The sequence below is a fragment of the Elaeis guineensis genome, chromosome 6 (assembly GCF_000442705.2).
Source record: "Elaeis guineensis isolate ETL-2024a chromosome 6, EG11, whole genome shotgun sequence".
In the NCBI taxonomy this organism is placed as follows: Eukaryota; Viridiplantae; Streptophyta; class Magnoliopsida; order Arecales; family Arecaceae; genus Elaeis; species Elaeis guineensis.
The window spans coordinates 23,720,257-23,731,968 of NC_025998.2; the positions used below are offsets into that span (position 1 = coordinate 23,720,257).

At 34.7% G+C, this 11,712-nt stretch overlaps 1 protein-coding gene across 1 annotated transcript; it reads right to left on the minus strand.

Moving 5' to 3' along the window:
* Nucleotides 1–1,225: 1,225 nt before the first annotated feature.
* On the minus strand, nucleotides 1,226–5,677 carry LOC105046970 (E3 ubiquitin-protein ligase CSU1). Its single transcript, XM_010925723.4, has 2 exons — nucleotides 5,176–5,677; nucleotides 1,226–2,106 (listed from the first exon to the last, which is right to left on the minus strand). The coding sequence occupies exons 1-2, from the start codon at nucleotides 5,640–5,642 to the stop codon at nucleotides 1,431–1,433; spliced, it is 1,143 nt and encodes a 380-aa protein (XP_010924025.2). The 5' UTR covers nucleotides 5,643–5,677; the 3' UTR covers nucleotides 1,226–1,430.
* Nucleotides 5,678–11,712: the final 6,035 nt, after the last annotated feature.

Sequence of the window (11,712 nt, forward strand, 5' to 3'; positions counted from 1 at the left end):
GTACAGTGAAATTATTATTGTGGCTTCTTTGTAACTTTAATCAGTGTATAGTAAGCTTAATGCAAGTGTACTCACTGATTGCATGACAAATATGTCCATATGAATTGAACTGTTGAAAATTACTTACAAATAATAGATATAATATTTATATAAGATATACAAATATGGAGAGTGCATCAAGCTTATAATGTGCAAGTGAAAGATGTTGAATTTGACCCATGCCCATAATAGATTTGACCCAAGCTCAACTCATTATTTTAAATATTTTTAAAGAAAAAACAGTTTCTTTTATAGCACACAAAATGCACCCTAGAACTGCATGTTCTATGGCATGCATGCATCACAACGAAAAAAAAAGTGCTTGTGTGCAGTGAGTGATGTCGAAAGTATAAAAAAAAATTTAATAAATATAAATAATATTTTAAATAATTAAAAAAAATATTTAATTATAAATATAAATATTCATCCAATCACATGATGGCACTTTCGATTAATAAAAAAATACATGCATTACCATAAAGCAACCGCGATTGTAGGGCTCGAGGTATTCCGCAAAAATCCAGCACTTCTAACCTGGCCATGTGGTGTGTACCAACCAGACACTGACTCGAAAATTTAATGTTGCATCAGTAAATATGAGAATATGTAGCCCGAATACGAGCAAAAAGAACACCATAACAATGCTTTTATGCAAATAATTGCAATAGGAATTTGTTCTCTTGCATCAAAAATGGCTATATTTTTCTTTTTTCTCTACTTTGCCTAATAAATAGGTTACAAAAGTTTGCAGGCCAAGGGGCAAGTGTATGCAGCCAGCACTGCATCTGCTGAAAATGTGTTCCAAGTCACATACATTATACGGGAATTTGTACTGCAAACCAGAAGCCTCAGGATGGGTGGAGCATTGGGTTGTTTGCCTACTAAGCTTGAATGGGTAGTAAAGTTTCAGCACAGCAGAAACGTACATTATATTGTTAATAGACAAAGAACACAAAGATTCCAATATTTCAAACTGGACCTCTATTTGATTATCAATTATCAACCCCTCGAACCCATTCAGCTGGAATAAACATGATAAAGTCAAGCATCAAGCATCAAAATTTGGAGACAACCTACAAATTATACCATCTGATACACGAGCCATCCAGAATGCACGAAAACATCTAACTAATGTAAGCATTAAATTTGCAGATGATGAGCTTAACAAGGCAGAAAACACCCAACATAGTGTTCAAACATTGCATTTGCAGAAGACGGGCTTCATAGTTCGGAAAAAGACCCAAAACAGTGTTCAAACATTGATTTGCAGGAGGGGTCATAGAACAAACATGGTGGTTTTATATTCCACTCACAACTATTGTACAAATGACATTCCAATAAGTAAAACTAACAGAACAAAAACCTCTCTAATCCATGATTGTGTCTTAGGTTCAAGTCTTCACAGCTGGTCTCACCAGCCCCAACCCAGAGCCACTACCCAAATGTTTAAAATCTGTTGCTTCCAAACGGTCCCCATGCCCGGAGAACCCAGTCCCTCCTTTCTCCAAGCAAATTAAGTTCCTCTCCTTGCACTCTTTGTTGCACGCTAAACACGTCTTATCCACAGCTAAAAATTTATCAGAGCATTTCTTGCAGAACACATGACCACAAGTGCTAATTGCCACAAGCGGGAGTGTGTTGGTGAATGTAACCTTGCAGCTCGGGCATATATAACTGCTTTCGAGAGACTTGGGTTTCTTCTGTTCATTGTTATCTTCTGTAAAGTAAATAGGGAAGAGAGTTTTTAGCCTGAGCTTCTCCTTACCTTCTGGACAGATCGTGTCGGTGGATGGAGCTTCTGCCTTGGCAGGTGCTTCAGGGGTAGCCGAGGGAAGCCAAAAGGCTTTCATGTTTCGAAGGGCTTCCTCTTCATAGGAAGTTACCTTCACACTGTTAGCCCCGTGGAAGCCATTTTTGTCACGTGCATGACTCCTGTCACTGTACTGGGGTATAGCTCCATGATTTTGTTGATCAAAAGCATCAAGCTCTCGAGCTTTCTGCAACATCAGCTTCTCTTCTTCCTCCTCCTTCTCTTGCTTCTGCTGAGCCGCATGGGCAGCCAACTTCCTGTCCTTATCAAGAATAAAAGCTCAGCATTGTTGCTCAGAGCAAAAGGAAAAGTGAAAACAAAATCAGAGAAGAAATGTAGAGGGGAATGCAGGAAGAACAAAATGCAGTCCATCTAGGAAGCCAAATTCATCCAGACCACATACAAATAAGGTAGAGACAATCATAGTTGACAAGCATCTTGGTTTTTCTTTTTCTTTTTTTTTTTTTTTTTTGGAGGATGGATATTTTCTTATCATGAAGAAGGAATCTGATCCTCTTCTGTCCACAGTAACTAAGAAGGGAGATGTTATAACCTACAGGACAGGGGTCTGCTGGACACCCCTCTCAGTGCATATGTTATGTAAAGGTTGTGCCGAGGAGAGGTTCCAGTTCAAACTTGGATCATGGCATTCCCACATTTTTCACAGAGACACACACACACACACACACACAGAGAGAGAGAGAGAGAGAAGAAGAAGAAGAAGAAATAAAGAGGGATGTGTTATTGAAAAATAATTATATAAGAATGAAAAACCAGAGTTTGATGACAATGTGGTATGCACACGACGGAAACAGGGAGCAAAACAAACTTCAAAGCAGAACCATAGAAAAAGAAGGCAAGAGGGAGCAAGAGAGAGGGCACAGAACTTTCTAACAAAATCCAAATAAAGTCATTTTCAATAAATGTTTCATACAATATTCCCTTGCAGGAACCAAGTTAATAGTGTTTTCCAAAGGGAAGAAAAGAAAAGAATAGAAAAATGTCCAAATATTAGTGTGGAAACTGGACCAATTTCCAAGCCCTATAGAGGACTCTAAGTCCATGATTAACCAAATTCCAAAATAATCTGGAGTAGAGTTCTAAGTTCTTAAATTAGTGCAAGAAAGCCCATTATTAACCCATAAGCACATTAGAAAAACACAGCTCACATCCCATCCACAGGTGGAAACATTGCCATTACAAACCATAGATGCCAATATCCACCCTTTAAAATGTGCTTTATAACGTAATAAAGTCCTCTTTGTCATCAACCTTTATAGAGTGCATTAATGGTCCTTTCCACTCCCTTAAAATCCGCCCCCGCCCGCACAAGCCAAAAAAAAAAAAAAAGGACATTGGAAGAAATTTCTTTAACAGAACTAAATAAAACCATTAACCGGCAGCCACCAGATAGACAATAGTTGCAAATTGAATAAACTCAACCTGAGATGCACAGCCATCAACAGCAGCATGACTTGCGTTCATTAAATTTCTAATTAAAGTAATTATGCACAGGAAAAAGTGACCTAGTGGTTAATATTCAGAATAACTAGTGGGTTTGACCAATCATATTTGATAGCAAAAATAATCTTGTCAGGCGAAGTCAAACAGTATCATTTTACCCACCAGATGTACGATTAAGAAAAGAAAACATTCCCTTATTTCTTTCATAACTAGAAATTTCTATCTAGGGTTTCATACCCACTTCAAGGTTTTACACCCACTTCATGAGAACTTCTTGCTCTATTTGTTTTTTGAGGGACCTGCTTCCCCTAACCTGCACCTGAATTGGATCCTGCACTCACTCTTTACAGATAACCTTGGAATGTTTTTCTCCCTTTTTCCAATTCATGCCATCCTCCAAAGGAGATAGCCTTTGCTATATGACTTTCATGGTTTCACAATCGCACAAACAAACTGATGCTGCCAGTTGTCTGACATAGATCAGAGCTCGCCATCAATGCTTTATTGTTTCATATCTTTTGATCATGCATGCCAGCATAAGCTTGTTAATATACAGACTTTCAATAATGCAACTCGAAGTATAGCCCCATTTCTTTTCAACAAATACAAATTGTAAGAGTTGAATTCAAATTTATGGAAAGTATATTCTAGATTTCAATCACACTGATACGTAACTTACATAAACTAAAAACTCTTTAAATGTGAAAACTAAAAAACATCTAAAAAGTTGAAGAGTTTCATAATTGTTATCTATAGTGCCCGTTTCAGATAGCTTGGTCTCCAAAACACTTTAAACCAATATTGGTTCGAATGTAATCTAACATTAGGTTGTCAGTTTGGGCGTCAAACAAAATTACTTTAGTTTTGGCCAAGACAAATGTGTTTAGATGAAAAAGTTGAAACAGCCAAATTATACCATAAAAAGATCTAAGAAAGTCATTAAACTATACTGGGAAGTCTAGATAGTCTCAGCATAAAATGAGCGATCATGTTTTTGGTTTGCACACGAGAAGCACAACAAGCAAAAATGGTAATTGATTATATTTTATTCTAGCAATGTGCTTCATTTTGCAGGCTTTGCTTACAAGTTTTGAGTTCACAAACACAGTATGCTCTATTCATCATGCTTTTCATCTTTTTTTTTCCCTAGTACTGGTCACAAGTATTCTGTTACTTATAAAACAAAAATCATAAAAGACATTCTTGGAACAAACTAGTCAGAACCTTTATTCAGAATAAGATTTACACAAGATGACAAGGAGGAAGCTTATCTGCCCATTCACAGAATATCTAATGATAAGACACACAAATATAACATTCATAAGCCCTACAATTTTATATTTCCAGCATTTTTATGACAAAACCTTCTCGCCAAATATGAATTTTTCAAACACCCAGAACTATTACCAGATTTGCAAATTAAGATCGACTTCAGAGCCATTGCAATCAAGCCTGGTCCCAATTACTTGGTCTCCGCTGTATGAATCCTCATTGATCAATAATTCCTATTAAAGACAAATCCCTGTACATACACTACAAAAGAGATATCAAATCCACCCATCAATCAAATCAATCCATCCTAAAACATAACACAAGACAGAGATGATCACGAACCCTAAATTAACGAGCGATGTCTACAACATCGCCACACGACAGGTCAAATCAACCCACCAATCAAACTAATCCGCCCTAATATTCCCAAAGTAACCTAATTAGCGGCAGATCAAAGTTACTTAGCAACGAAACCAAAAACCACCTCGCATGAAACCATCCGAAAGACTCAAACAGATGAAAAGGGCAAAGCAGATCAACGAAAAGAGAGAAAAAACCGTCAGATCAGAGAGAAGGGGGAGCGGGGGCACCTCTTGATGTCCTTCTTCTGCGCAAGGAGGCACTCGAGGATGCACTCCTTGCAGAAGACGTGGCCCTTCTGACAGCAGAGGGGGTCGATGAAGGGCTTGAGGCAGAGGCAGCAGGCGTCAAAGGGCTTGATCGAGTCCTTCCCAAGCCGCTCCCGCTGCGTCCCGTACCCGAGCTTTCGCTTCTCGTCGTACGTAAAGAACGCGAGGTCGTTGTTGTTCTTCGAGTGCCGCTGCGGCATCCTGTCTCTTCCTCCTAGATCAAAACCCTCGGAGAAGAAAACGGTAAAAGCCCCAACCGTGTCCTCTAACCCTAGCTCGAAGGAGAAGGAAGAACCCAGAAACGTCACCCTATCGTACTCCGAAGGGAGAGCGCGGTGGGATCCGACGGAAAGATAGACGCAAAGGTACCTGGACGCCCTTTTATTTCCGTTAGGTCTGGAACTGGGCTGGACTTGGCCGGACCACATCCCCACACGACATCGGCCTAAGATTTTTTTGGATTTCTGGCCAAACTTAGACTCAAAGAGAAATCTTGTGTGTACCGTAGATGGTGCACCGCTCTTAAAAATTGGCTCATATGTAGAGTCGGAAGGAAAAAAAAAAAAAAAATCATATATCATGTTTTGATCCTACGTATGAGCCAACCATCACAGATGGTGCACACATTCTGCATTACTCACGATGCACAAAAAAATTTTCTAAACTCAAATTTAACAAAAATAATCCAGTTTTAAGCTCTACCTAGGCTTAGGCCCAAGTTTGGCCCAAACTTGATTAAGCCAGATCAAATTATCTGTTTGGACCAAAAATCAAGTTGGCCAGAATCCGATTAATGAATATCATAAATAATTATACAAATAAATAATTTCAATAGACAATAAATGCTTATATGTTTAAGAGGAATTGGTATTTCATGAATGGTGCTATAGAGTACATATCAAATTTAAATAGATTGTATAAAAAGTAGGAAGATTAAGTAGGAAGATTAAGAAAAAAAATAAATAAACAAGAGTTGACTGCACTCAGGCTTGAATTCAGGCTCCATGTTGGGCTTTATTTAGGCTTGAGCTTGGGTTGGACTAACGATATACTTAAGGCTGGTCCCAAAAAAATATAGGCTTTATTTCTAAAGAAAGTCTTTGTACACCATGTGCGGTGCAATAAAATTGATCTGGAGTACCCCATCCAATCATATTGGAGCACGTAATGCACTTAATAATGAGATAGACATTTAATGCCGTTTCATTTTTTTTCCTCTAATTTTTAATGATGAAAATATCTTTTTTTCGTAGAACAAAGAAGAAATAGTATTATTACTCTTGATGCCTTGTATGACTTCTTATGAATATTTACGATGTTCTGAACCATACATATAATTTTCTATGCATTTATGATATTTCGAAAGATATATATGACTTCTTGATGCCTTGTATGACTTGCTGTGAATATTATGATATCCTAAATAATATATATAACTTTTTTATGAATATATATGACATATATAGTTTTCTAATGGCTTATATGACAACTTGTGAATATATATGATATCTTGAACAATATATATGATTTTCTATAAATATATATGATATTATGAATAACATATATGGCTTTCTAATGCCTTATATGACTTCGTGTCAATATATATGATATCCTGAATAATATATATAATTTTTTAACAATATATATGACATCCTAGACAATATACATCAGAAAGTGATATATATTATTCAAGATATCATTTATATTCACATAAAGATATATATATTATTTAGAATACCAAATATATTAATAAAAAATTATATAAGATATTAGGAAGCTATATATTATTCAGGATGTCATATATATTCACCTCATATATATTATTCAAGATGTCATATATATTCATAGAAAGTCATATAAGATATTAAAAAGTCATATATATCATTCAGAATATCATATATATTTATAAAAAATTATATATATTATTCAGAATATCATATATATTCACAGAAAGTCATACAAGGTATCAGAAAGTTATATATATTATTCAGAATGTCATAAAAATATAAAAAATCATATATATTATTTAGGACGTCATGTATATTTATAAGAGTCATACAAGATATCAGAAAGTAATAATATTATTTTTTTTTATTCTATGGAGAGAAGGTATTAAATATCTATCCTATCTAAGTGTGCTACGTACACTAATATTATTGGGTGGGGCACTTCTATTGCACTGCATGCGGTGCACAAAGAATTACTCTTATGTTTAATCCCAAGCCCAACTTGAAATCTTTTGGGTCTAGCCCATAGCTCGACCTAAAGTTAGTCCGAACCAATAGGGTTCGAGCTAACTCGAGTCCATTTCCAATACTCATTTGGGCCAATTTATTTTAGGATCTATCTTGAGTTCTAAAATTTTTCCATCAAAAGAAAAGAGCTCTAAAAATTTTAAAATGTTATTAAATAGTTCAATCCAACATCTAACATTATTAATACATCATTATAAATGATGATTTTATCCTTACCAAAATAATTTATTTATCAAATAAATGCCCTCTTTTCTCCTCTTCTCATCCCTATTCCACCACCTCTTCCTCTCTGCATCTCATTGCTATCCTCATTCTCTTTATCTAATCTGATCGAACCCAAATCAAAACATCCTCTTACTCTTTAAACTCTTCTATCTTCTTCCTTCCTCTCCATCCCATCTCTATATCTATTTAGGCCTTGAGTCCCCTCCACCATCACCCCTTTCTCTTTTTCCAACATATAATTTGCTTTTTCTAAATCTCACTACTGTCCTCTTCCTCTCTAAAACTCCATGCGAGCTCCACCAACTCCAACTATCTTTTTCTCTTTCTTGTCGCCATCCTTATCCCTCCTCTGCATCTCTTCTTTCCATTTAACCTGAGCTTAAATCCCATCCACTCCCACCACTGTATCTTCTTCCAACACCTTCTCTTCCTCCTATCTAAATCTCACTATTATCATTATCTCTCCTCTCCATCTAACCTCATCCCAAGCTCCATCCACTCCCCTTCTAATCTCTCCTTTCTATTAATCTTTGCCTCATCATCTCCCTCCCCTCCTCTCCTACATTGCTAACCTTCTTTTCTCCATCAGCACCTCTACTACCTTACCGCTGTCTTCGACCTCATCTACAATGTCTTTATGCCACACTCTCCATCATTGTCATCCTTTTCTCCTCCCACTCTATCCCCATGATTTTGCACTGCATGGATATCAAAGACCATAGTATCAACCAGGGACGAATCTAGAAAATTTTTAAAGGGGTGTCCCTTTGATATACTTATTTCATAAAATACTAAAAATAATAAAGTATATAAGGCAATAATATATTTTTATAATTAAATAAAAATTATTAATAAAATAAAATTTATTCAAAGCAATCATCTTACAATTACATCAAAACAAGTATTAAAATAACATGCATTCAATACAATTCTCCTCTACAAGTTCTCATGTTTTGAAAATGATATATAATAGTTTCATCCGTGACATTTTCAAATACATCTTTTTCTATGTATGTCACTAGACAATCATTCAAAAATTGATTACACATAAGATTTTATAATCTGCTTTTGATATAATTCATTACAGAACTCTTTCCACACTAGTAGTTGCAATTGGTAAAATCAATGCAAGTTTCAAAAGTATATATATAAAAGGATAAATAAAATGCTTCCTTGTCTCTACTAACTTTTTTGAAAGAACACCAAACCCCTGAAGATCAACAAATGCTTTATGTGATTGCACATCAAAAATATAGTTTTTAAGTTGGTGCTCAAGTGCTCTGATATTAATACTAAAAAATTTATTAAGATAAAATTCTGCTATCTTCATCAATTTTCTGGAATCAAAAGCTCTGAATGAATTCTTGGGACTTAGGCATGCCACACAATGAAGGAACTCGATGTTTACCTTATTGAAGTGATTATTTAGCTCACAAAGTTGTATATCTATCACCGATAAAACATATCTACATGGTAGTGATGCATGTTAGTAATATGTGAAGCTTTATGCTTTGATCTTCCTTCTTGTACATAAACACCATCCATATCAAGGATATTAAGATCATGATGATAAAAAATTGATAGACTTTCTCGAAGAGAATATCTCATTCATCATCTCTCATCTTCTACAATATTTGCTTAGACATATTTACAAGTTCCATTGCATTAATAATATCTTGATCTTTTATTTGCAAAGTCTTTGATAACTCATCTGTTATCTCCAAAATATCAAACATTAAATGTAAAATAAAAGTAAAATCAAATGAGTGTAATGATCTCATAAGAGAACATGCTTTTTTTTATGCATTGAATTATGAGAATCAAGAAAGATGAACTTGAGAATATCAATCACATTTGAAAACAACTCAATCAAGCTCAAAAGTGATTTATAATGGAATTTCCATCGTGTATCACCTGCCCTTCTAAGAGAAAGTTCTTGATTCAACCTCATCCTAGTATCAATTTCACCATTACTTATTGCCTCTGCAATTCTCATGGCATGCCTCTCGCGAAATACATCTTTTCTATTACAAGAAGCTCCAATTACATTAGTTACATGAGAGACCAAGTCAAAAAATTAAATAATATCATTATGCTTCTTTGCAGTAGCCACAATTGTCAGTTGAAATGATAAGCATAACAATGTACATAATATGTTGATTCATTATCTCTCAATATCAGAGATTTAAGATCATTGAATTCACCTTGTATATTACTGGCTCCATCATAACCTTATCTCCGTATTCTAGATACACTCAATCCATGCTCCAAGAGTATAGAATCAATTACTGCTTTTAAGAATATAGCACAAATATTAGCAACATGTACAATACCAATAAAGTGTTCCTTGACAATTCTCATTTTATCAACATAATGTATCACAACTGCTATTTATTTTTTTTCAAATATATCACCAGATTCATCAATCAATGTCCCAAATAAATTATCTCCAAGATCCTCAATAATCAAATTAATTGTCTCTTTTGCAGCCGCATTTGCAAGATTTTTTGGATACTAGGGGCTACCATTTATTGATTATTTAGGATATTTTTTAATACAACAGCACCTATATCCATATTCAATTTAGCAGTAAGTTTCATAAGTTCAAAATTTTTTTTATTATTTAAATCTTTTGATTTATTATCACCATGAAAACATATTTTTTGATGTAACAAAAATATTACACATGCAGTAAAAATATACAATCTAAGCCGATATTCATTCTTAACTTGCTCTGATTGTTTATGGATAGCCACTTAGATGGATTGCTACTCTTTCATTGAATCTTCATATTTTTTAATGGCTTGATTATGAGAACTGTTACATGAACCAATATGAAGATCCAACCTATCTTTTTTATTCCAATATGAAAATCCATCCAAAATAAAAACATCTGCCCCATCTTTTTTTCTTCAAATTTAAATAAGTAGCAACATAAGCAAAAAGCTGCATCTTTTTTAATACTATATTCCAATCAATTTGAATACTAATCAAACAAATCTAGATTAAATTTATGTAATTTTTATCCAATAATTTTTGTAGAAAAGTATGATTTTGAGGTTGACAAAGATCTTTTTATAGGTATCTCCTTCTAATTTCATCTCACTTATTAGGATGATAATCAAAAAAAAATTTTCTCCACCGGATCAAAAAGAAGATTTTCAGAATCAATTTCAATTTCACTAGAATATGTTTGAGGATTCAGATTAGAATGACTTCCACTTGCTCCATTTTGATATCGAGATGAGCTTTGTGATAATGAGATTTTTCTTTTGAAGTATCTCTCCATAATTTAACTATTCAAATAATTATTTTTGAAATATCAAAGTTAATGTATTTCTTTTATTTTGAATGGTTATTAACTTCTTTATAATAAATTAAAATGCATAAGATAGTTATTTAAATAATTTCTTTAGCACACATATCAACGAATAACATTCAATTAGACACCAATTAACTATTCAACTAAACCACAAAATCAGATCTTTTATAAAAAAATTTATATAATCATATTAAAATTCTAGCAAATAGATAAAGTTGGAAAGAGAGAGAGTAAGAAAGGCCAAACTCTAGAGGGAGGCGGCAACCATGGAGGCTGGCTGATGGTGGGCAGTCACAGATGGCAAAAAGCAAGGTCGAGAGAGAAATGGGAGAGATGAGAGGGAGAGCGAGTGGAGTGGAGGCGAAGGCCGGTGGCTGGGCAGACTATAGAGACTGGCGACTGATGGTGAAAGGAAGATCGATGTCATCGATTACTGAAGATGAGAAGACACTATTCGTCTATTTGTCGTTCGTGAGAGAGAGGGAGCGGGAGGGTTATGGTTGATTAATTCGTTAGGTGCTTTGGGTTTTTAAAAAGAAAAAAAGCTAGCAACTGTTCATCATTTATGAGAGAGAGGGAGAGGGATGGTTGATTCATTAATTAGGCACGTAGGGTTTTTAAAAAAAAAAAAAGCTTTAGGGGAAAAAGTTGAAGAGGCTGCTGGTCACTGATGGGTTTCAAATCTAGAAAGCAAGA